At 40.1% G+C, this 27,226-nt stretch overlaps 1 protein-coding gene across 1 annotated transcript in view; it reads left to right on the plus strand.

The window, feature by feature from the left end:
* The first annotated feature begins 15,090 nt into the window (after positions 1–15,090).
* The window catches only part of CLNK (cytokine dependent hematopoietic cell linker), a 201,307-nt gene continuing 189,171 nt past the window's right edge, over positions 15,091–27,226 (plus strand). The window contains exon 1 of the mRNA XM_025998330.2: positions 15,091–15,371. Within this exon, the coding sequence (XP_025854115.2) occupies positions 15,369–15,371 (3 nt within the window). The 5' untranslated portion in view covers positions 15,091–15,368. The remainder of the gene's footprint in view (positions 15,372–27,226) is intronic.

Below are 27,226 nucleotides of genomic sequence, written 5' to 3' on the forward strand. Positions count from 1 at the left end.
AAGTCCATGCTCTGATGCTAGGCAAATTATCCTCAGGGCTGACTTACATCTTCCCTCCAGTCCACTCCTCATGTTCTCCTGAGAAACTATGTGGTTTTTCACTTAGAAAGGATTCTAACACATTTGATTGTGGGTTGACCAGCCCATAGCACAGGAAGTGACTACAGAGATGAAGGGAAATAAGAAGCATAAAGAAACCAAAAGTCCTAATAGTTGACTATCTTTCCTGTGATGGCAGCATCCATCCAGACTTCAGGAGGCCCCTGAAGGATTGGTCTAGAGGAGTCGACAAACCAAGCCCACAGGCCAAATCCAGCAGGCAGCCTATTTTCATAAATAATGGTATATATACTGGATCACAAACAAATTCATTCTCCAACGCTGCTTGCATGCTGCAATGACAAAGTTGAGTAGTTTTGAAAGAGACCCTATGGCCCGTAAAGCCTAAACTATTTATTTTATGGCTTTTTACAGCAAAGACCAGCTTTAGATTAATCAATGGTACGAGGATTTTTTTCCTGGCCATCAGGTTAAGCTCAATTTTGTGGGTCACTTCTAGGCAATAACTCTCTGGAGCAGCTGGAGAATTATCTCGTAACCATGGTACTCACAAGATATTCTGAGCATCATCCAGTGAGCAAATTCCCAGAAATAGTTAAGTCCTTAAAACTGTATTGATGCTTAAAATAGTAACCTTTTCTTATAGGAAAATTTGCTTAAGTGATATTAGTGAGTCTTTCTGCCTGGAATATTCCCCCAGATATCTGTATTTCATTTAGGGCTCTATTCACATGCTACCATCTCAAGGACCCCTGCCCTGACCCATGGTCTACATGGTCACACTCTTTGTTGCTGGACCTCTATCCTTTAATTTCCTTCAAAGAACTGAATGTTCCCCATCATTGTATTGTAGAATCATTTGTTAATTATCAGTTCCCTTTCACCAGAATTCAGGATGTGTGGAGGCAGGGCCTTTTTCACACTGTCACCACCGTAGCCACAGCCCCTCTGAGTTCCCCTGCTTGCTCCATGAACACTTGCTGAATGAACACCTGAGTGGAGTCAAGCAATAGCACTAAGCAGATGAGACATTTGCTTTCCTCTTATTAGTGGTCAGGAGGCTTAGAAAAGAAAAAAAAATCAAAACATGAACTATTTCCTTTTTTAAATTAATTAATTTATTGAGAGAGTCTCAAGCAGACTCCACACTGAGCCTAGAGACCAACATGGGGCTCGATCCCATGACCACAAAATCATGACCTGAGCCAAAACCAAGAAATTGTCTGCTCAACCGACTGAGCCACCCAGGCACCCCAAAACATGAACTATTTCTTTAACTCTATAGTATACTAAGAAGTCTAATCATGGAATCATGGAGAAAAATATTTATTTTATTCTCTGGTAAGGCAATGAGACAGAGTAGTAAATGCATGGAATGACACTGGGCTGAGTTCAGATTCCAGTTCCACTTTTTAATAATTGACTTTTTTATATGTAATATACTCCAATACATATATACATTTATACACATATTTGCATATATATTTATATTTTTAATGTTTATATATTTATATTTTATATACACAAATATAGTACTTATATGTACATAGTTGAATTTTTATATGTAAAATATATATACATATATATGTACAAGATACATATACTATATATACATATATGCATACATACATATGTACATATATAAGTATAAAATGCAGTTATAATTAGTTACCATGATGAGTTATTAGGAATGAAAAGGATTTAACCTTTTTATACATAAAATACTTGAATATATACACATGCATGTATACATGTGAATATATTCAATATTCATATTTTATATATGAAATGCACAAATATTACACACATAAATGTGATTGAGATTAGCTTCCACAAAAGGCTATTCCGAACCCAGGAGGATGTGCCCCCAGGACTCAGTGGGAGCTTGGCTCCTGCCCTGCGGGCTGCTTGAGTCTGCCACAGACTGGTTGGGTCTGCCGCCGGCTGGTCCAGACATGAGGTGCCACTGCTCAGATCTGCCTCCATGGCTTTTTAGTAAGCCCCCAGTTCCCCTCTTTTCATTTTGAAAGTAAAAATGAGAAGCAAAAGTCATCTCCCAGGTGAGCGTGCTCCTTGGGTCACTGTCTCCTTTGTTGGGAGGGAGAGGCTGACTCACCTCCAAGGGAAATTCAGGGTCTTTGGAAAAAGGCAGTAAGATGTTTACTATTTTCTAGAGTCTTGTTGGTCATCAGAGCCTGACTTGAGGCAGCCCGGGGACTGGCCTTCTCACTAGAACAAAGCCCACTTTATGCCTTCAGTGGCCAGCAGCCTGGCATCCGAAAGGGACTGCTGGTTACCCCCTGCCTGCAACCAGCGCTTGCAGTCAGAGGGGACAGCTCTCCAAATCAAGGGTGGGGACACGCTCCCCATTCTCAACTCACTGCCAAATAGTACAACCACTGTAGACGTTTTTGGAATAAATAAATAAATAAATAAATAAATAAATAAATAAATAAATAAATAAATCTTTCAGCATAAAAGGCAAATTTTATGCTCTAATCAAAATAACTGCCAAGTTGTTGTTGTTTTTTTTTTTTTTTAATGCCACAGTTAAAAGGAATTCTATGAAAAGGGTGCCCTGGGAGAAGGAACGAGAAGTGAAGGAATGTTCTCAGCCAGACACTACCTCACTGTGGTAAGAAAAACAGAGTAAAATAAAATGAAATGAAAGATTTGCCTTTTGCTTTTGAGAAGGAGTAGCCAGCTCAGCAAACAAAGAGCCCTTCTGAAATTTTAAGGACTTCTAATTAGGACAAATAAGCTTGGCCTCAGGCTAATTGCCATCCCTAAGATTTACAACCTCCAGCTGCTTGGAGAATTTTAGTTCTTTAGTAGGATCCTTCCAGCGAATGGAGTCACTTCTTGTTTATCTGCAACACTAAGGGAATGGGGGATTTTAAGTCTATTAATTCAGGTCAGAAATAACTAATAAAACCAGATGTGGTTTCAAATCCCAGGTCTGTTATTTCACAGCCGTGTGATCTTAGACAAGATCTTAACCTCTCTGAGCTCAATGTGTCATTTGTAAGATGTGTAAAATATTGCCTAACTTTATTTTTTAAGGTTTTATTTATTTATTCATGAGAGACAGAGACAGAGAGAGAGAGAGAGAGAGAGGCAGAGGAAGAAGCAGGCTCCATGTAGGGAGCCCAGTGTGGGACTCGATCCCAGAACTCTGGGATCACACCTTGAGCCAAAGGCAGACACAACCACTGGGCCACCCAGGAGTCCCTGTTGCCTAAGTTTAAAGGCTTGATAGAAGGATCCATTTTCAAGGTGCCTAGAACAGTGTGGCTTGGAGTAATTCCATCTTATTCCTTGACATCTGCATACCACACTTTAAGACAGTTGTTGGAAAATGGCTCAAGACCATAACTTAAAAAACTAAGACAAAAGTGATGGAAAATGAGATGCTTAGCCTGGGGAAGAAAAGACTTAAGGGGACATGAAAATGATCTTGAAACATGGGCTATGAGGTAGGAGAGTGATTGAACTTGTCTAGGTGACATGAAAGGTAGGAAAAAAAATAGCAATTACAGGTGACATACTTCGGTTTAGACTTGAGCTAATAGGGGATATTAATTAAAAGTGGGTTGTGAAGTCAGATAGCTTTTAGTTATTTCATGAGTTATATGACTTTGGGAACATTCCATCACTTCTTAGGGGTCAGTTTTGTTTCTGAAAAATGGAGCCAATCATAATCTTCAGGACAAATTTAGGACCTAGATATTAAATGCTTAGTGATATAAAGCGCTCTATGCCTTGCTCATAAAACCATAATAAAATAGAATGTAACATAAAAATATAATAATAATAGCAGCTATTATAGTATCCTGACATACAAAGAGAGTGGTCAGAGAAGGAATAGTAATGATTCCTGGGTTTTGATGTGTGGCTAACCCTGAAGTACCCATTTTCCAGGAGGGGATTCAAGCAAAGATCATTTCCCTAGACTTTCAAGATTTATCCTGACCTCAGGAGGGTAGGATTACAATGTTGCTGTTATCCCAAACATCTTTTCTGTTGTACTTTGTTGGTGCAGGGTTTTTTTTAAACAACAGCTTTATTAAGACATAAATCACATATCATAAGATCCACACTGTTAAACTGTAAAGTTCAGTGGGTTTTAGTATCCCACAGAGCTGTGTAGCCATCACCATAATCATGTTTAAGAACAGTTTCACCACCCCCTAAAAACCCCCATACCCATTTGCGGTCACTCCCCACCTCCCCCAATGCTTCTCCCCCAACAAACCCAATCTACTTTCTGTTTCTCTGAATTTGCCTACTCCGGACATTTCATATATGTAAGAAATCATTGGTCTTTGGGAACAAGCTTCTTTCACCTAGCATGTTTCCTAGGTTCATCCATGGTGTAGCATGTATCAGTATGTTATTCCTTTTTATGACCAAATACTATTCCATTGTATAGATATACTGCATTTTGTTTAGCCATTCATCTGTTGATAGACATTTGAATTTTTCCCACTTTTCTGCTATTTGGATAATGCTGCTATAAGCTTTCATAAGCAAGTTTTTGTATGGAAATAAATTTTCATATCTCTTGGGTATATACCTAGAATTGGAATTTCTAGTAACACTATTTAGTATTTTCTCTATATCCTGGACAATCATATTTTGGTTGTCTTTTTCTGTCTTTTTTTATTTTAGCCATCCCAGTGTGTGTGAAGTGGTGGCCATGGTGATTTTTTAAAATATTTTATTTATTTCTTTATTTATTTATTTATTTATATATTTGAGAGAGAGAGAGAGAAAGTGCATAAGGAGGGACAAAGGGGGAGGGAGAGGGACAAGCAGACTCTAAGCTGAGGGCAGGGCCCAACATGGGGCTCAATTTCAGGATGCTGAAATCATGACCTGAGTCAAAACCAAGAGTCTAATGGTCAACCAACTGAGCCACCCAGGCACTCCTTGTTGTGATTTTAGTTTGTATCTCCCTAATAAGTAGTGAGAAATATTTTATGTGTTTATTGGCCATTTGTATCTCTTCTTTGAAGAAATATTCTACATTTCTTTGGGAAAATGTTTATTCAAATCCTTTCCTCAGTTTTTGGCTGGGCTATTTGTCTTTTTATTGTTGAATTATAAGATTTTTTTGTGTATTCTGGATACAAATCCCTTTTTAGACTTTTGATTTGCAAATATTTTCTCCCATTTTCTTATTTGGCTGCTCACATTTTTACAGATATCTTTTAAACAGCAAGCATTAATTGTCATGAAGTCTATCCTTTCTGTATGTTTTCCTTTTGTTGTTTATGCATTTGATGTCATATCCTAGAAACAATTGCCTAACTCAAGGTCACAATGATTTAACCTTATGTTTTCTTCTAGGGGTTTTATATTTTTAGCTGTTCCATTGAGGTTTATAATTCATTTTGAGTTAATTTCTATATATTGTGTAGTATAGGGAATCTAACTTTATTCTCTTGCATGCATATATCCAGTTGTCCTGGAACACTGATTATTATCCAGTAATAATCAGAGAGATTAGTCTTTCTTTATTGAATTGTCCTGTAAAAAATCAATTGATAATGAATGTAAGGATTTATTTTTCCCCTCTTGATTCTATTCCATTGCTCTATATGTTCATTCTTATACTAATGCCCCACTATCTTGATTATTATAGATTCATAGTGAGTTTTAAAATCAAAACACACGAATTCTCCAACTTTGTTGCTTTTTTCAGGATTGTTTTGGCTGATCTGGGTCTCTTGCATTCCCATATAGATTTCATTATCACCTTATCAAGTTCTTCAAAAGAAACCTCCCAGGATTTTGATAAGGGTTATATGAAATCTGTAGATTAATCTGGAAAGCATTGCTATCTTGACAATATTAAGCTTTCTGGTATATGAACATAGGTTATCTTTTCATTTATTTAGATCTTCCATTTCTTTCAAAAATGTTATATGATTTTGCAAGTCTTATACTTCTTTTGTGAAATTTATTTTTAAATATTTTAATTAGTTTTTAAGATTTTATTTATTTATGAGAGAGAGAGAGGGAGGGAGCTCATGAGTAGAGGAAGCAGAAAAAAGAGAGGAAGAAGCAGACTCCCCCCTGAGCAGGAAGCCCATGCGGGCTCAATCTCAGGACCCCAGGATCATGACCTGAGCCGAAGGCAGACACCTAGCCAATTGAGCCACCCACATGCCCAAATATTTTATTTTTTTGATGCTAGCATAAGTAGAATCATTCTCTTAATTTCATTTTCAATGTATTCATTTCCAGTGTATGGAAATACAATTGATTTTTGTACGTTGGTCTTGTATCAGTTTAAGCTTACGGTGGACATACCAGCCATACCTGTACCATGGTATATAGAAAAGCGGAATTGCAATCTGGTGGATTCACAAGTAGAAGATGCTGACTTTTTCTAAGAGCATCAGTTAGAATTATGTTTTAGCTCTATATTTATCAGAAAATTATTTTAATTGTGCTTTTGTCTCTGAAATACTTCATCAGAGGAGCAAACAGACTAGTATATCAGCAGGAGTGAGGACCCAGAGGCAAAAATGTGCTTTGCTCTGCATGGCTCTGCCAGCTACCTACAATTTCATGCTACCTTTACATTCTTGTAATAAGGGAGAGTTGAACATAGAAATACTTTTCTTCATTAACAATGTGCCAGAAAAAGAAAGGGAAAAAAATCCCAAGTCTTATTCAACGTGTTGTCCTCAGGACAATGTTTTTAGATTATAGCGAAACCTAAAGAAATCAATGATTTTTGTTCAATCTGTGCTTCTTGTTTTACACAATTTCAGTGTATTTTTCCCAGACTACTTCTGCTTTTGCTCCCCAGGGACCTTATTCCATTTTCAATTTTAACACCATTCTCGTTTTCAAAATCACTCGTGCAGCACACAGAAATAGAAATGTAGGCTACCTGAGTCAACCTGAAAAAGTAACTATCCAGTCCTTCCCCTTCCATAAGTGACCCCTGAGACACTGCAACACTGCACGCATCTCCCCTTCAGCCCTGTCCACATGGGTTCAGCTATAGGCTCATATATATCTGCCCCCAAAACCTTTTAAGAAAAAAGAAGCCTGCCCTTTATATCACTGCATCCTTAGGCATCCAGCACAATGTCTGGTCCGTAGCAGACACTTAGAAAATGTTTTCCAAATGAGTGTGCAAGGGAACTTTCTTTTGAGAGTCTCAAAAGAAAGAGTCTTTACCTTTTCTGAGTCCCCAAGCAGCTTTACAATCATAACTGCTTTGGCATAATTTTTCCAAGCATTTCTTCTGACATTTCTTCTGGGAAATAATTTTACCAAAAGTCAACAGAGTTATTGAGCACCTGCTGTGTGGAAGACTCTGCCATATGTCATGGGGCACACAAAGAACAGAGCTTTTGAACTAACTGGGGACACAATTTGTTTAGGTGATAAAAATAAATGCCAGCATTGACCAAGTGCTTACTATGTGCCAGGCATGGCGTTTGATGAATGTTACTCATTTAATCCCTGCAGCAAATTCATGAGATGGGCACTGGCTTTGTCCTCTACCACAGGTGAGGAGATGACATACAGGTGAGCTGACTAGCTTGCACAAGGTCATTCAACTCATCAATGGTTGAGTCAGGATTCAATCCCAGGCAATCTGACTCCAGAACATATCCACTTAATGTACTACTACACGCACAAGGCCCCAGATGACCACCAATGGGTAAATATTCTTAATTCCTATAGTGATTTAGGGAAGCAGATGACTACTACCGTCTGGGATGTTTATTGAAGGACTCGAAGAGGTGGTAGATTTGAGTTGGCTGCATAAAGCTGAGCCAAATTTAAAGGCAAACACAGGACCCGAAGCAAGGAAGAAGTATGGGCAACACTATGGAGGCAGGTGGGGGTTCCAGCCATTCTGAAGTGATGGTGAATAGTTTCCAGTGCACTATTCTGGGCAATGAAGATCAGATAAGGTGAAGTTCATGCTCCAGAACCCTTATAGAATAAATGAACTCAAAATAAATAAGTCTTAGCCAGTGATGAAATGTGCTATGAAAATAAGAGTTTAAGTGAATTAAAAGGAACAACGGAGGTGTTACTATTTTAAATAGTACATGAAGGAAATGGCCTCTTTGAGAAGGTGACATTTCACTAGATACCCAAAGGAAGGAGAAGGAGTCGCATGGAAAGCTAGGGATGAGGCATTTCCAGGGAGGAGGAACAGGAAATTCAAAGGCCAAATGCAGATTATTCTTATTGAGTTTGAAGAAATTCAGGAGGCCAGTATGGCTGGAGTAGAGTGGGTGAAGAAGTGGGAAGTGGGCCCAACAAGTAACTGGGGCCAGGTTCTGTAAAGTTTTATAGACCATCACAAAGGCTTTGGCTTTTCTTCTGTTCTACACTGTCAATGCCCCTCCCATCTGACACTTAGGCAACATACGGGTGTTTTGTTTGATGAAGACCACTCTGAGTGTTCCTGGATCAAAATGTAAATGAGCAGGTGCCCAGGAATGTTAGAGGAGAAATCTTCTTAATATAATTGCTTATGTAGAGAAGCAGTGAGAATTGAAGCTGGAAAAAGTAGATTAGGAGTTGGTCTTGGCTGCCATGCTGACAAATTTGGGCTTTGGCCATGTGCCAATCAAAAGGTTGGAAGAGGACTCTATACAAAATGCACTATACAATACTCATAGTCCCCATCTCAAATATCCTCCTATTTTATATGTCATGAGCACTGATGATTTTCAGATTTTTTAAAAGATTTTGTTTATTTATTTATGAAAGACACACACACACACAGAGGCAGAGACATAGGCAGAGGGAGAAACAGGCTCCATGCAGGGAGCCTGATGTGGGACTCAATCCTGGAACCCCAGGATCATGACGTCAGCTGAAGGCAGACGCTCAACCGCTGAACAACCCAGGCATCCCGATTTTCAGATTTTTTTTTAAAGGTTTATTTATTTATTCATGATAGACATAGAGAGAGAGGCAGAGACACAGGAGGAGGGAGAAGCAGACTCCATGCCGGGAGCCCGACGCGGGACTCAATCCCAGGACCCCAGGATCACGCCCTGGGCCAAAGGCAGGCACCAAACCGCTGAGCCACCCAGGGATCCCCCCGATTTTTAGATTTTTTAAAGTATATCTGACTAGGTGAGATGCAGGAAATCAATGAAACCAAACTAGCAAAGATATCACCATCACTGATCCTGGGACAGGTGAGATGGATTCCAGATGATTTTATTTTCATGATAGCAGATGTTTTCTGAGAGTTTCCTATATATGAAGCATTTCCAGGCATTTCTCTGAAGCATGTTTTCCTTATATTATCTCATTGAATCTTTATAAGAATGCAAGCAATCAGAAGAATCTTGATTTCATAGATGTGGAACTTGAGACCAGGAGAGGGTGGATAAATTAGCCACAGTCACACTGGGTGGGTCTGGGAGTGTTTTCATTAATATTTTATAGTCCTTTTTTAATATCATCATACAGTAGTATAAATATTTACAGCCAAGTTACTTAACCCAGGTTTTATGAACAATTCCCAGCAGTTCCTAAGAAATTGTTCATAATGGATGAACTAATATATTCTCTGTAACATATAAACTGAAAACCTGTATTTAAAGTTAGGAGAAAAAGTTGATGTATTGCACACAGGAGGACACATAGAAAAATGTGGGTCTTGCATTCCTCCATTGATCTTAGTGATATTGGGGGAAAAGAAGAAAGAGGAGAAGGAGAAGGAGAAAGAGAAGGAGAAGGGGAAGGGGAAGGAGAAGGAGAAGAAGGAGAAGGAGAAGGAGAAGAAAATTCAACATTTTAAAGATAAGATTTAAAAATTTAAATATATAGGTTTCTTTATAAGATTCTTATAAACATCCAAATAATTACTTAGAAAGAAATCCAGTAAGGATTTAGCCCATATTTTTCATTTTCCAGGGGCTAAAAATGACTTGTTCAAGGTCCCACACCTGGTAAACACCTTCAGCTATACTAGTTTCAGGCACTCCTCTCCCATCCTGGGATTTTTTTAATTGCCCAGTTGTGAATCCAGATCTGATTACCAATGTAGCTACCATAAGAGGAAAGGTCAGATTTACCAAGTTAACTCCGTCAAAACCCCACATTTCACTCCTGAAGAAAACATGAATTCCCTCTGCCTCCGGGTGTTGTGTTCAACTTTGTGGGCTGGAGATTTTTCCTATCAAATGCAGCTACCCCAAATTTCTCCATAGAAGTCAGACATAAGAGCTATGAGTTTCTCACGTTAATGATACCACATATAAACCAGGAACACGGTGTCAGCAAACTTCCTCTTGACAACCTCTTTTGTCCACCAGTTTGATTCCATTTAGCAGAAGAGACATCACGGCAAGAGGGCGACCACTCCTTCTAGCCCTCTTGTGACTACACATGATTCCCTCCGCCACACCTGCTCTTCATTCCTGTTTGTATAGTGGATGGACTCCTACGGACTGAACATTCGATACCTGTCTTATCAGATACAATTGGCAAAAACATTGTTTTCTTATTTGCCTTCAAAAGAAAACTAAATCAGTTGTAGGTGACTGTGCAAAATTAGGTACTGATTTTAAAAAATTGGTTTACCTTCTACCTTTCCAGGAAAGGAATAGAGAAGGAAATTGGCTAATTTGATATCAATAAGAGAAAACACCCTTTCGAATTTCCCAAAGAGCTGAATGAGAACGTCACAAAGAATGAATGTGATAAGAAAACATTGGCTTTGCATCCCTGTGTGACCTCCCCTGAGCTCTATTATTCACCCACGTGTCCACCTACCTGTCTATCCCACTATCCACATCCACCCATCACCCAGCATCCATATCTGTCTATAAACTATGTATGTAGGTAGATATCTATACATTTTAAAACTTTCTCATTTTATAGACATACAGAGCTCTTATAGCATAGTCTATACATTAGCAGGGATATTGTGGTCAGTAAAGACCCATCCTTAGCCTGCAGTATTTGTGGAAGGAGACTGATGAGTGATTATAATGACAATTGTGGGACACCCGGGTGGCTCAGTGGCTGAGGATCTGCCTTTGGCTCAGGTCTGGATCCCGGAGTCCTGGGATTGAGTCCCACATCAGGCTCCCCCCAGGGAACCTGCTTCACTCTCTGCCTGTAACTCTGCCTCACTGTGTGTCTCTCATGAATACATAAATAAAACCTTAAAAAAAAAAAGTAATGACAATTGCATGGGATAAACACTGAGGAAAGGGTTAGCACAAGTGCTGTAGAGAGATGATGCCTATGGAGACTCCATGGATGAAAGGGCATTATACAGTAAAGGAAAGGAAAAGAAAAAGCAGGCAGAGAATACCAAGATGTGGAGCTAGAGGACAGAAGTCAGAACCTGGTCAATCAGGAAAGGCAGGACCAGGCTAAATCTTTGGTTCCACTTTGAAGTTGTTTTTCAACAAAAGTCATGAATGTATTTGGAATCCTGCCCAGAACACCTGTAATTCAAATATAAACACTGTGGTGTGCTTTACTTCATCTTCCCAGAAAGAGGGGAGCACTAATGTCATGTATAACATTCCAACTGCCAACACAAACCTGAGCCTATTGTCAGTTTATATTATAAACATGAGTGCTTGGGTGTCATTTGACACTATCTGGAAAACAAGTTATTGGTAAGGGAGGGCCTGGGCGGGAAGAAAAAAAGGAAAGAAACAGGGGAGAAAGTCATTGCAGTACTAGATGTGTGCATTCCGGATCACCACTTGGAGAGTTTGCTTTTCCATTGAATATGTTGCTCTCCCGGGTGAAAACAACAGAGAATTTCAGTTATTATCCAAGTAGGATTAAGAATCTGGTTTCCACACTGACGCACGGATCTAACACACTCTCCTCTTTGGATTCGGTCTTTTAAACACAGCCTATTAAAAGTTGCTTTAATTGGCATTTTGTTGGAAAGTTAATGCAAACTTACCAAAAATAGTTTGTGGGAGAAGCAGATAAGAACACAAAAGAAAAATACATCCTAATTGCACAACTTCTTTGTTTTCATTCAATCTTCTTTTCAAAGGCAGTTTTAAATATAGTGGCTCAATAACTTAGCCTTCGGCAATCTGGTCTCCCCTTGCCTCCATTATTCCTGGAGGGATCTCACTCACTTCTGCTTCTATTCTTCTGCTCATATATTGTTGGTGAGAAGGCTTTCTTATTCATCCAGCCAATACTATTGATGATGCGTTGCAGATGTCTCCTTGCTATACACAATCTCAGTTTGTTTGACTTTCTGTTCACCTCTTTTCCATGAAACTACATTTTCATGTGTGTCCTTTGAGAACTGCTTTAAATCCTGTGTCGGGGAGGTTTCACTGCTGCTGACTTTTATTCCTTTTACAATGCTGAGTCGCATTGACTATCTTGTGCCAGGTAACAAGTGTAAAATGTATATGTAGTCCTCACCTCCAAAAAGTTCATTGTCTGGTAGGTAAGACAGATGAGCAGAAAATTACAGTAAAATGCAGTATGCAAAGGGTTAAAGAGCTATACAGAGACAAAGAGAAAGACAAAGGAACACAGGTCAGCAGGAGGGCAAAGGGAAGTTTCAATTCTGGCTACCCAAGACAAATAGGTCTTACATGCCATGACGTGATATTAATCCCATGGATTACTGGACTTGTCCAAAGCCTCTCTGATAGTTCCTTTATTTGCGCACTCTTCATTTGCATATTCTTTTGCATAATAATTATATAATTACTTTTTTCCTGAAGCCACAAAAGAGCCATTGAATATTTAAATAAAATCAACCTAATTTGGCTACTGGCTCTTTCTCCCTAGCTATATTTCTCTTCTAGTTCTGCCATATGCTCTTCTGTTTATATGTATCTTGCTTCTGCACAAACCCACACACCTGCTCACCTGTCTCTGGAGCAAGTGTGCTAGTAAGACCAGTAAGTATGACTCAGAAAGCAAAGCAGTCATCAGAGGCCGTGATCACATCACCATCATGGCCATCGTAGAGACCACCACATCTGTGTAGCACTTAGCAAAGATGTTCAGTGTGTATTATATACATGTCATCAACATTCATAAGGAAACTTCTTAACAACCCCGTGAAGCTGAGATTATTCTCTCTGTATTGCACATAAGAAAGTAGGTGTTCAAGGGAGTCAACACTTGACCAAGGTCATTCAGCTGAGCAGTACCTGAGCCCTTCCTTTGAGAACTGAGGCATAGGCTGAGAATGTGGGACAGACTCTAGGTTAGTCAAAACTGGGCCAGAGTCAGGCTCACAAGATTGGTGAGACTAGGAGTGGTTCTAGAACTCCTTAAATCTCCTATTTTGGCACAATTCTAAGAGTTCTGGCTGGGGGGAGGCGAGCACGAAGCAGTCAGGACTGATAAGACAACTCTGAGTTCCTACCCTGCAGCTAGGAGAACTGTTCCCCCATCTTTGCTCACCTTGCTCTACATTAATCTCATTTGACATGTCAGAGCTGCATAACCTCTAATGGAGGACCGGCTTTGTTCAAGAGCCTGTAGAGACAAAGGACCCAGCAGGGATTGAAAGCTAGGCCTCTGAAGTTGTGCAGCTTATGCCCCTTTGCTCAGCCAAGGCTGCAGGCAACACATTAGCTGAAAGTTCTGAGTGTCAGGTCAGCTTTGTTCTGGTCACATCTGACCTTCTGCCTCAGTTCTGGAAATAGAATATCCTTGTCATTCCCAAGGCCAACTGCTCACATGATGGCCCAATACTAGTCCCAGGCCCTAGCCTCTTTTTCTCCCCCTGAACTCCAAGTTTGATAACTGGATTGCTACTACAACCCCTGGGCCTGAGGCTCTATTAATTACCCATTACTTTCATTAAACCCAATATTTCAGAGACTGAATCCCAAACTTATTCTTCCATGACTTATTTTCTATTCTCAGATAGAAGCTTCTGCTAAAGCCAAACATGAAGTCTGAGCCCAGCTCCTTGACATAAGACCCAGCTAGTACTACTAACTTACCGCCTACTAAATTCTAAGCACTTCCTGGCCTCACGCTCCCACGATTCTGTCTTTCTTTCAAGCTTTATCCTATTATCTTACACATTTTCACCCTGATGTTAAGTATAAGATAGGACCAGGACCTGACACCCCACCACCCATAATAAAGTCTCAACCTCTTAATACGCAGAGTGTGTCTGTGATGACAGAATCCAGCAACCTCTTCAGCTTCCTCTCTTACCGTCATCTGTTACACCTGTGATGACCAAACTGTGTGGACTTCCCGAGCACACCATTCTGTTCAACTCACTCCCCATTTACATTTCTTGAGATGTTCTCTTTTCTACTTGGCAAAAATCCTCTTCAAATCTAGAGCTTACATCACCTCCTTGGTGATGGAGAAATATACCTGTCCCTTGAGAGAAAGAGAATATGTGTGTTTTTCTAATATCTGCTGATGGTTGATACTATCTGTGCTCTTTTCATGAATTTCTATCATTCCATTCACTTGTCCCATCCAATGGGTGCACTGGTAGAAACCTAAATCGAAATCCATTTAACTACTTAGCTATCTTGCTCCAGGGCTATGAAATGGCAGCTCCAATGGTGTTCATGGTTTACAACCATTCTTAATAGATCATCATGCTCTTTCCTACTGAGCCTGCCCAGGTCTCAAAACTCTTTGTAAAGTACTGTTCTAATCTATTTGAAATGGAAGATAAGCCTCTATTCATCAAAAGATTCCATGAGAACTATAAGAAGGCAAACATACACCTGGGAGAAGATATTTGAAATGTACATAGCAAATGACTAGCATCCAATCTCATACAATGCTGACAAATAAAGAAAGAAAAGGCACATTTGCTACCTTCACTCTAGGAAGGAAGATTCCTGGTTTGGGAGTAGGGGCAGGGTGGGAGAGACTTAAGTTTCCTAAACTTAGCATTATGAACATATGAAAAGAGCACCACGGGAACATGCAACTGTTTGATGTCAATAGCAGGTGTGGGTCAGACTTTTGGCTCCACCTTGGCTCTGCTCACCTGCTTTGTCCCAGAGCCAGCAGACTCCTGCTAGCAGCTTTGTGTGCTTATGAATAGCTAGCAGGGACTTCAACTTGATTTGGTTCTCCTTGTTCACTGCACCCATCAAATAGACCAAGGTATTTACAGATCCTTACAGAGAAGCCAGAAAGGAATGAGCTTTCTGAACAAGCACAGACAGAAAACATTTTGACAGTGAAGAAAATTCAATGGTTCTGTCTATTATGGCAGCTGGGATTTGGCTATAACATAGAAGACTCATGGTGAATGCAGATGCAAGTCATCCAGCCGTATGTCTTGCTAAATTGTTGTGCTTTCAATGGTGAGTCCACCAAACTTTTCTTTTATGAGCTTCCTTCAACTATGAAAAGGACAAAATTGTCAATAGACTAGTCTTCTTAAAAGGGAACCCGAATAAAGAGAGAAAGATTGGGCTAAGGGATGTCATGTTTCCCTCATCTGATTCTATAACGCTGTTGCTTTTGCCATAATGTCGTGAGAGGTGATCAGTGTTGGCTCTAAGCCAGAATGCTGGAGCTATAAGATTATCAGTAGATTGATAGCATTGCATGCAGCAAAGTGGTCAGGCTTTGGTGTCAGGTGTGTTCAGGCTTTGCAAGTCCTGGGATTGGGAATAAGTTTCGTAATTTCTCTGAACTTTGGCTAACTCAATCACAAAATCAGTTGAAGCTCTTCACAAGGCTATTGCAGAGAGGAAATGAGATCCCACGGTAGTGTAGACACTTGGTAGGTGCTTATTGGGTCTGTTATCTTTCCTTATTAGCACTCCTAAAAGATAGTGAAAGAGTATGCTGATCTAATGGGCTGGTAGTAAAAAAAAAAAAAAAAAGACTAACTTTAAAGATGCACTTTAAAGAAGTAAGTATTGAAAACATGCTTCCAGAACCAACTCTTTAGGAGAATGGCATCAATGTATGGTAGGCATGCAGAAATGTCAGCTCTCCGGGGCCAGGCACTTCACTATTCATTCTCTGTGGATCTCTAAGCACTTAGCTCCACAGCAACACAAAGCTAAAATTCTCTGAAAAGTTATAAAAGAACCTCTGGACAAAATATAACAGGCATTGGGTAAATAGCTCCTATGAATCATGACCCCAGTAAGAGAACTTGGAAGACATGGTACCTGACACATAGCAGATACTCAGAAAGAATAACTAAATTAATGAGACTTTCAAAAGCACATAAATGCAAGGAAGTCTAGGGAACAGATAAAGATAATAATCACAGAAGATAATTTGTTATTATTCACTGATGTGCTGAGAATTTTAATATACTCCTTTCCTCAACGTCTAACCTGGAAAAAAAATGGGGAATATTCATATCCCATTTTATAGATAAGAAAACTAAGGCCCAGAGATGTTCCCTAGCCCACCCAGTGTTGCATAATTAATACATAATGAAGCAAGAATTTGACTGCCCCCAAAGCCATTTTTCTTAAGGCTAACTCCAGCCAGGATGAATGGGGTCTGACTCTGAGTGGACAGTGAAAGTGAGAAGGGGGGCTGCTGTCAGGAGTGTCTGAAGTAGCAGTGACCCAAGGAGTATGGTGTCAGGAGGCGGGTGGTGGCACAGGGTGGATGGGTGGACAGAAGCATTGTGCTAGCTTCAGGGTTCCTGCCATGGGGAAGATTAGAGCAGACACTGGCAGAGACACCATAAGATAGACAGTATGGAGGCAGGAAGCTGTGGCTAAACCTTGGGGGCTGAGAGGGCCAGAGACAACAGTGCCCTAGCAGGCACAAAGAGAAAGGAAGTCTCCAGCAGATTATTTTCCCTCCTACTTGAGGCTCTTCATCAGTTTTCCTAATCTTGGGTTGTGCTCTCTGAAATCCCCTGCACAAGGAATTTCCTAAAATGAAACATTGCAGCATTTACTGTCCTATTCACTCCCGCCAAGAAGGAATGGCATAAATAACTCAAATCATTCTTTTTAGGATCTTGCTGGCAAAAATATATTAGCAGATATAATTGTCTGACACTTCGAGGAAGTGATGTTTCAAAAATAGGAATGCATGAAGAGGGAGAGAGAGAAAGAGAAAACACCTGACTCACTTTGCTTCCTGTGGCTATTTATTTTAAAGACAAGGCTTTTTTTTTTTTTTTTCTGGCCTCAAGTTGCTGGCATAGTTATATACCTACTTATAATGCACAAGATAGCATCTTGAGAACCTCTTCTATCTGTCCTCAAAAACTTCAGTCTTTCATTATCACAAAATTTCAGAGTTGAGAAAGATAGTCTCTATCCAGAGCCTGAATCCTCTCCCTGTGCTTTTACTCAAATTCAACCAAAACCACTCAGTGACAACAGGAACCCTCCTTCTCCTCAATAGGCCTTTTCCAAGTACATTCTGATCATTCCACGTCTGCTTATACACCTGTGAGGGCTTCCCTTATTATTTGGGTGAAGAGCAAAAGCCTTAGAGACCTGGCCAAGGTCCCTCTCATCACAGGGGCTCTGTACCTACTGCTACCTCTGTTGAACCCCCCATGCCTAGTTAAACCCACTCCATCCTTGTGCTGCTGGATACAATTTGCAGGGGCTCACAGGGCTGACTATTACATTTTCAAGAACTTTATAAGCTGGTTGTTAAACGGAGCTTTTATTTTAAAATGAAATAAATTATATTAAAACAAGGTAATAAATACTCATGATATAATTTCCTGATATTTTTTTGCTACATTGCCCTACTCCCTATGCTTTTTGTTTTCCAGGTTTGTTGAGATATAATTGACATGTAGCCTTGTGTATGTTCAAAGTATACATGGGCTGATTTGCTGCACTTATATACTACAAAATTATTACCACCATAGTGTTACCTAGTATCTCCATCATATCACGTAATTACCATTTCTTTCTTGTGTTGAGAACATTTAAGATCTATTCTTTTATCACCTTTTAATATGCCTGTGTATAGTACATATACATATATATGTAGAGAGAGAAATTTTATATATATACATATATATGTATATATATTCACAATATTATGAAAAACTTTATATATATACATATATATTCATAGTATTATTAACTATAATCACCATGCTATACATGATATCTACTGAACCCATTCACCTTGTAACTGGAACATTTTACCTTTGACCAATATCTCGCTATTTCCTCCATCCCACCTCCAGCCCCTGGCAACCACCATTCAATACTCTTTTTCTATGATTTCAGCCTTTTTAGATTCTACACTTCAGTTTTTATAAAGATTTATTTATTTATTCATGAGAGACACAGAGAGAGAGACAGAGACAGAGACACATGTAGAAGGAGAAACAGGCTCCATGCAGGGAGCGCGATGCGGGACTCAATCCCAGACCCTGGGATCACACCCTGAGCTGAAGGCAGATGCTCAACCGCTGAGCCACCCAGGCGTCCCATATTCTACACTTTAGATAGAAGTGTTAGCACACAGTATCTTTGCTCATAAGGTCATTTCTGTGTGGCAAAATTGCTGTATGATGGTGGTTAATGTACTTGCATATACTGTACTATTATAGTTACTATACTATACCCTCCATAGTCACATATGCCACATGATAGCCTGGAACCAGACAGAAAGAACATATAGACCATGGAAACTGGCAGATGCTACACATCAGGGCTTGTTCCCTTCCCACGCCCCTGCAGAGCAAGTTGTTAAACCTTTGGCAGCACACCATTGCTTCAAAAATCATCTCCATCCTCACTTCCTGTGGACGCCTTCCCAGATCCCCGGTCTAGGTAGATCCTCATGTGCTGTGACTTCATAGGTTTGGATTCCTTTCTTGCAAAGTTTTCTCATTTTGTAATTACCCATTAACAGTAAATGGCACTATTAAACACACAGAATTTATATTCTATGACAGCAAAACGCTTCCTGGATTTTGCACACTATTATGATGTCCGTGGCAACAAAATGATGCCAAACTCATAAGAAGTTCTTAATAAACAATTGTGGGGATGATAGCAAACTCAAAATACTACAAATATTTAACTTGAGTTGAAATCTTCATGCCTTTTATAGGCAGAATAACAATTTATTATCTTAGCATATGAATGAGAATTCTTCTTAGGAAGAAATTATCTTCTTTTGGAGTAACACTAATAAGCTTTATGAGGTTAAAAGGAGTGCCCCCTGAGGACTGGATGTTAGCGGGAGCTAAGGCACAAAGGATGTGGCTAAACCCTCTGCGTGAGAGAAGAGGAATGGGTAGCCTAATAGCAGGAGGGCCAGGGGCTGTGAACTCACCGGTGTGAAATCCCCTGTGGTTGGATGGCCAGAGAATGTTTAAGAAAGAGGATGTCTGGTATTTCATTTGAAGTTTTTGTTGACATGAGGTAAGTAACTCTTGGCTCTTCTCTTCCTCCCTAACCAAGCACAAGATGCTGTGTGTGGGCACATGAGTGTAAATTAAAGGAAGGGCTACATTTCATGCTTGAATTGATACTACAGAATGTGTATGATGACAAAAATAAATCATAAACTGAAATGATCGAACATGTATAAGAGTTGAGAATTTGAGGTAGTCATAGTCAAGAAGACTAGAGATTTAGGAGAGCATCCTTGGGGGTTTTAGACTTCAGTTCATGAGGCATGTAATGTTTTGAGTTGATTGTTGCCATTAAGTTTGTTCCTCAGATCTCCAGGTGCTGGAAGCCCAGTAGTGGTCCTATTTCTAAACTGAGAGACCAGAAAATGCTTTATTTGCGTCTGAAAGTCCCCTTTGAGGAAAGCGAAGGTTTGGAGCCAGCTAGACCTATATTCAAATGCAAGATTAAGAATGCATTGCCCCAGCCCAAGGTCATTATAGTCATCCAATAAGAGCTACTGGAGGCTGAACTAAAGGGGAGCAGGAAGAGAGGAGTGGCAGATTTTAAGATCTATTTTGGAGACCACGTCATCAGTAAGACTTGTTGATTAATATAGAAAATGAGGAAAACAGAGTAGTCATAAAATCATTTTTTAGTCTAGTTTATGAGGGGATGGTGGTATCATTTAGCAAAATGGAAACAAACTACAGGAGTACCATGGTAGGAAAGGGAAATCTACACAGTGTCAGTTCAGTGGTGCAGTGATGGCTTCTGTTAGAGCAAGGATGGCCCTAGCTGTTGGATGCTAACCTTTCACTTAGCAGGTGGGTGCCCAGAAATACTCATGGTGAGGTGATTAGGGTCACAGAGGCACACATTCACTGGCCCCATCTGTTGGTTTCTGCTCTTCACCTCATGTTGTGCTGATCAGCATCCCGTGGGTTAACTTGGATAAAGTTAGAGGTTTGAGTCATATGAATAAATGTTTATATTTCAAATCCATTTCTTTTTGAGAAGCAAATGGCAGTAAAAATATCGGCTTGAGAATGCATATGAAAACTGTTCTGGGAAATTTCCAATATGCATCTTTCATGACTTATTTATCTAATCTTTCCTACTTGCCAGAATTATACATTAAACATTGAATGAAATGTGGTCAAGTAAATATTATGAAGGAAAAAGGGGCAGAAGGGACAGGTAATTATATATAAATTACCTTTTTCAAAACATGTAATATTGTTCTTGCAGTTTAAATTTTAATGAACATCAAGCGTAAACCATGGCATCAGGAAAATACAATTCAGATGTGACTTCAAAGAGCTTACCATATCAAAAAGCCACAGAGACACCTATATTCAAAGTTACAAAGTACCAAATGAAACATAAATACACAAATTCAGAAGAGGGAGAAATCATTCTCACTTAGCAATGATCCAAAGTTTGAGCATGTGATACTAATGATGGTTATGCACTGTCAGGAAACCAACAGAAATCATTCTATAATATGCATATGGATTGAGGCTTATGGCAAAAAAAAAAAAAAAAAAAGCCCTGTAGAACCATGAATCGCTGTATGAAGTAATTAAACTAAGATATGTTTGGTACATGATAAATAGACTATCACAAATATAAGCTGAAATTATGAGAAAGGACCCATCACAGACCAGGGATTATAAAGTCATCATAAAGTAATGGCAAACCTGAGCCATTACTTGATAAAAGTGCTTGCTGATCAAGGGGAAACCTGGGCATCTTGTTAATTTAGGCATTGGGTCATGTTATTTCCCAACATTAAGGTCACCTATACAAATGGAATATAACTATATAAAATGTGTGGCATGCATGCATTCTTCTGAACAAAATTTGCAAATACTGACTCGGAGGAGACGGGAGAGGTTTTGTGTGGGAGGTATGTCAGGGTTTCCCTGACGTCATCACTATTGACATTTAGGGCAGGACAGCTGCTGTGCTTTGTAGGAGGTGTGGCAGTATCCCTGTCCCCTACTCACCTGGAGAGGCTAGAAGGCCTTTCCCAGTTGTGGCAACTAAATAAGTCTTGAGACATTGTCAAATGGCCACTGAAAGGCAAGAACTGTTGAGCTAAACCTGCAAAACGTAAAGGATTTGAGAGGCTTCTATGTGCTCCTAACCACATGATCTGGGGCACATTTCCTGAGCTTTCTTGCTTTAGTGGCCTCATTTCTGAAAAAGGCATGATATGAGCAGGTGCATCACGGGGTTACTGCGAGAAGCCAGTAAGGGGGTGCACATGACCCTGAGAACTGTGTCTAGCACAAGGGCAGGGTGTAATCCATGCTGTGCTAGTTGCTAGGTGTCTTCAGCATCTTTCCTATGTGTTTGTGCAGAATCTCAGGTGCAGAAAATCAAGTGGAACACACTCTTCAGGTCATGAGACAACATCAGCATTTGTTTAAAGGGCCAGAGCTTCTTTCTTTCTTTCTCTTCATCACTCATTCCTTCTCACATTTCCATTCTCATATGGAGGAAACTCTTTAGAATGAGGGTCTCTATTATCAAATATTCTTGTGCTTGGGTATGCTTTTAACTTAAATAAATTCCATTGAGCAAGAAACTTCCCTTCCTCCCTTCCTTTTTCTTTCTTTCTTTCTTTCTTTCTTTCTTTCTTTCTTTCTTTCTTTCTTTTCTTCTTTCTTTCTATCTCTCTTTCTTCCTGACCTAAGACTATGTTTTTTTTTAAAGATTGTATTTATTTATTCATGAAAGACACAGAAAGAATGAGGCAGAAACATAGGCAGAGGGAGAAGTAGGCTCCATGCAGGGAGCCCGACGTGGGACTCGATCCCAGAACTCCAGGATCACACCCTGAGCTGAAGGCAGACGCTTAACCACTGAGCTACCCAGGCGTCCCAAGACTATGTTTAATATTGATCCATGGGTACCTCTACTTCAGTGGTTCCTGATCTCAAGCATATAACAAAATCTCAAGGAGGTCTTGTCAAAACAATTTTCTGGGCCCTACCCCAGATTTTCTGATTCATTAGAACCGGGAGGAGCCCAAGAGTTTCTGTTTCTAACAAATTCCCAAGTGATGCTTATGCTGCTAGTCCCAGCACCACCGATGCTCTAGTCCGTATCTTCTAGCTGCTGCCTTAGTACTGTACTCATTCATTCTTCTAATGGTGGATGACCTGGCTGTCTGTCTTCACTTCTCAGACTTCACAAATAATGCTATGGTCAGCAACATTGTTGTGCCTGTCCCCTCGCACACTGGGTGTGACTTTCTCTAGCTCTCTACTAGCAGTAGCATTGCTGGCTCATGAGATGCATGTGTGCTTATTTCATTAGGTACTGCCTGACTACACTTCAGAATGGCTGAGCCTGGCTCTACTCCCACTAACTGTGCTTTATCCTCATTTAACAGAGGAGAAATTATAAATCATGAAGTTAACTAAACTGACTCCCTCTGCTCCAACCATTAACACAGCTAGTGAGTGAGGAGACTTGGTGGAAACCCTAGTCTGACTCTGCCCTGCTGGTTGCGTATTGGGTGATCTTTTGGTGGCTTTGAGTTCCACCACGGAATTTTCCACAACTCTCAAACTGGCCTTTGTTATGCACCTCACCCTAAAGTGTGCATATTTACCCTCCCTGGACCTCACAGTCTTATGCTAGCAAAAAAGAGCCATCATTTTGTTCAGAATTTTACCAATTAAAAGAGTAAAGGCACCTAATGTTTATGAGTTTCCCTAGATTTGGATTGGATCCACCAGCCTGGTCAAATTCCAATTTTTATATGCCATGAGTCAACTGCTGTCACATATCCCCCCACCCTGCTCATGCAAGTCTCAGATTTTTTGCCTTGACCTCCACAGACAGGATGCTGTGTCTAAGGAAAGAACTCCAGATTAATTGTGATATTCCACAGACACCTATGGCATGTTGGCCTGTCACTTGCATTGTGACCTTAAAAAAATTACCCTTTATTCATGTATGCCCATTAGAATTGATAAAGCATCTTCATGCCAATGGCCCCATTTGACCTTTATCACCTTTGCTAGGCAATGCCAGGTAATAAGTGATTCTAGGTCATGTGGCTTGTAAGAGATGGGGCTAAAATTCTGAAGTGAGCATGTCCTTCCCCCTCCCCCTGCCATACTCTGAAACATCTCTGAGCTTCAACTTTCTTCTGTATAAAAATGAGAAGAAGTTACTGGTTTTTAATCTTCAATAATTTCACAATTGGAAACTTAATTACACCATATGTAGAATGAATTGTCTCCCCCAAATTCATAATCATACCCCACATTATCTCAGAAAGTGACACTACTTGAAAATGTGATCTTTGCAGATGTAACTAGTTTGAATGAGGTCATATTAGGTCCCACCCTACTCTAATATGACTGGCGTCCTTGTAAAAAGGATGAGATGAAGAGGCATACACAAGATGATATAGTAGAAACCAAGGACTGGAACAGATAACCAGCAAGCCACCAGAAGCTAGAAAAGAGCCCTTCTCCTATAGTCCTCAGAAGGAATCAATGCTGGCAACACTTTCATTTCAAACTTCTGGTCTCCAGAAGTATACAAGAATAAATTTCTGTTGTTCTAAGCTCCCCAGTTTATGGTACCTTGTTACAGCAGCTCTAGGAAACTAATGTACATCCTAATATATTCATCATCCCAACTAGTAGGTCTCTTTCTCTTCAAATCTAGTTCCTACATGTTACACAGAATGTCTCTTTAGCTGGGGATGGGAATAGTGGGGGAAATGAGAGTAGAGCTTTCTCTTTCTACATCTGAGACCCATCTGAAGGGTAGTTACTGCTCATCACTGAGAAGAGGTACAGGTGTCTATGCAGAAGCTGTCGAGCCAGAGACTAGAGAGAGGAGGGCACCCTCTTCTTCTGACTCCAGAGACTATCTTGTTGACTCTTTACCTTGAATTCACACTGCACAAAATGTAGATTGGGACCCAGGCAAATAAGGTGCTGTAAGGTAATGTAAACATGTGAGTCCCAGGCCTGGGATATAAAGCCACAGAAGGTCGAGATTGTGTGCCTATGTAAGGCATTAGAATTAAATAATCTTTTAAAAAAAAAACATCTCACCCCGTGGGTCACAATTAGTTATCCCTGGATTAAGCAAAAAACATCTTCAGCAAAAAAACTCACTTGCCAAACCAAAGGTGTTACAGGAATATGAAAAATTATGCCCCTTGTCAAGGTTGTTTGGCTCTTCTACATCACAGGAGAAACTGGCTGTGAGCTTAACAGTTATGGGGTCAGTAACGCACCCACTTGTGCTCCATCACCCCTTGGCTGACCCTCAGATTTCACCCACAGGCCTCTCTTCTCTTTGTCTCTTTCTCCACAAGTCTACTCTCTCCACCCTCTGCCCCAGGATCCAGCAACCCTCACCTCCAAAATAATACACACAGTTTGCCTGCCTCCATAGCTAAGAACCAACACCCCCCGCTCCCCACCCCCACCCCCACCCTATCAAGGGAAGCATGGGTTCTGGGCATGAGGTCTGCTGAGTCACCAGAAAAAGAGAAGACTCCCTTCCCACACAAGGGCGAGGGTTTAGAAAAGAAATCATGGAGTCATATGAGCCTTGGGCTGCATCTGCTCCTGCCTTGGAGGGTTTCTAAACAAACCCATCTCTTCATCATTGGAGCTCTTTCTTTCCCAAAGCTCCATCTGATTAATACTTTTATTTACCCAATATCGAGCACCTACTGTATGCCAGGCACTGTTCTAAGCACTTAGTACACCACAGTGAACAAAACAGGTGAAGTTCCCTGTTCTAGTGAGGCTGATGTTTCAATGGGTTGGGGTGGGGCACAGGAAATAAACTACAAATGTAATAATCAAGTGAGGCATATATCCCAGGAGGTGATTTGAGCCACAAGAACAAGGAAAAATAGAGAAAAAGAGGTAGAATGGAGAGTGGGTGTTGTAGAATTAATTAGAGTGGCAGGATGGGTCTCCTTGAGAGGGTGACATTTGCACAAACACTTGTAGGATGAGCTAAGGTAGTTATTCCTGCAGATATCTGACAGAAGAGCATTCCAGTAGATTAGCAGGTGCAAAGATCAAAGATGGGACTCTGCTTGCTGTTTTTGGGGAGCAGCAAGGAGCCCAATGTGGCCTGAGTAAAGTGAGGTCAAGAGAGACATCTATGTGACCTACACAACAGGAATTCATATACATAATATATAAACCTATAAGAAACAATTTTACTGGAAGCATCCTTATTCTGAAATCTCTCACAAAGTGAAATACACTGAAATTCCTGAGCAAACTTATGTCCCCTCCACACACAAAAATAACCAAAGCCACACTTCCTTCCCTGCTGTCTCCCTCTCTCCCTGGCCCCTGGGGTATTCTCAGACCTGTCAAAGATTACTAGAATTTCAGCGAACATAGATTAATGTGATAATACTGAAAGAGACCCAAAAGTCCCACGATTTGGTGATTTTCTAACCAGCTTTTTCAGTAAACATTTACTTACTATGTACCAGTAATATTGAACAGTAGATATGATTATTATTAGCAACATTATCATTACTGTACAAGAGTCCAAAAGCTGGGAATACTAAAATGAACAAGAAACAGCCCCCGCCTCAAACAAAGAAAAAAAGTGAACAGAAATGAAAAAAATATTTCCCATCATATAATAAAAGCTAATATTCCTCGGCGCTAAACACATTTCAGTTTTCTGAACATTTCCCACGAGTTATTCCTCTCAACCCTTATCTCAGTTCTGAGACATAATCCTATTTGCATCCATCAAGTCATAAAGAGAAAGAGGTACTGAGAGGTTAACAAGCTTCCTGAGTTAAAACAATAAGTATGTGGAAAAAGTGGAAGTCCTGTTCTTTCTGATTCCTGAGCCTCTTAATGCACTCTGTTGGCGTATAATTAGAATTGGAACAACGTATAACATTTCAGTGCTACAGAAAAAGAGAAGAATGGCCATTCACTTTCCCTCTGTGGAGTAATAGGAAAGTCACCAAAAGCTACAGCACAGTGGTGCTTCAGATTTACCCGTGGGGAAAGGACTCCTGTGAAGGAAACACACTCAGAGAACATGGAAAACATAAGGAGCCTAGTTGAGCTAGCAAGAGATGTGGTGGGAAAGGGACTTTGGGGCCATGTTGTGAGAGCCTAGTGATCCCTACTTAGGAACTTGTGTTTTATACTGGGTGTAATCAAATTCCATCCTGCTGAATGCACAATTTTACTCAACCCTATACAAAATTGGTGGATTACTCTCATAATTCATATCCACTTCGTGTCTACCCTATTTCCTGGGTTGTCAAAAGGCTAATAATTTGGCGCTCAGCTCTGAAAACATACTTCCTTCGCATAGTCAGTGAGAAGTTACAAAATTAACGAAATGTATACTCATATTTTTATGCCAAGCAACCTGGCAAGCCTTCGGAATAGAATAGGCGCATATCAACATTGGATGGTTGATTAGTTTGTTGACTGGTTGGTAGTATATTTGGTTGATGAAATGTACAAATGAATTTCTATAAGATCCCTAAATTCAGAGCCCATGTCGTGTTTATTCCTCCATTCCTCTAGTGCTTAATACCATACCTCATGTATAGTTGGTCTCACTAATTATTGTTTGAATGAAAGATAAGATGAACAAGTGAATGAATATGTTTATAAATGAACGAATATATGAGCTTATTAGTAGAGAAACTGAGCGCATGAATAAAATAAATGAATAAATGTATCGCTGTTCCACCCAATCTGTCTTTCCCTACATAGAATAGAGATTTTACCTGCACACACCACATTCTTTCTGTATTTCTTTCAACCTCTCTTCTCCAAAACACAATCCAGAAGTAGCCTACATTG

Source organism: Vulpes vulpes, chromosome 14 (genome assembly GCF_048418805.1).
Source record: "Vulpes vulpes isolate BD-2025 chromosome 14, VulVul3, whole genome shotgun sequence".
Lineage (NCBI taxonomy): Eukaryota > Metazoa > Chordata > Mammalia > Carnivora > Canidae > Vulpes > Vulpes vulpes.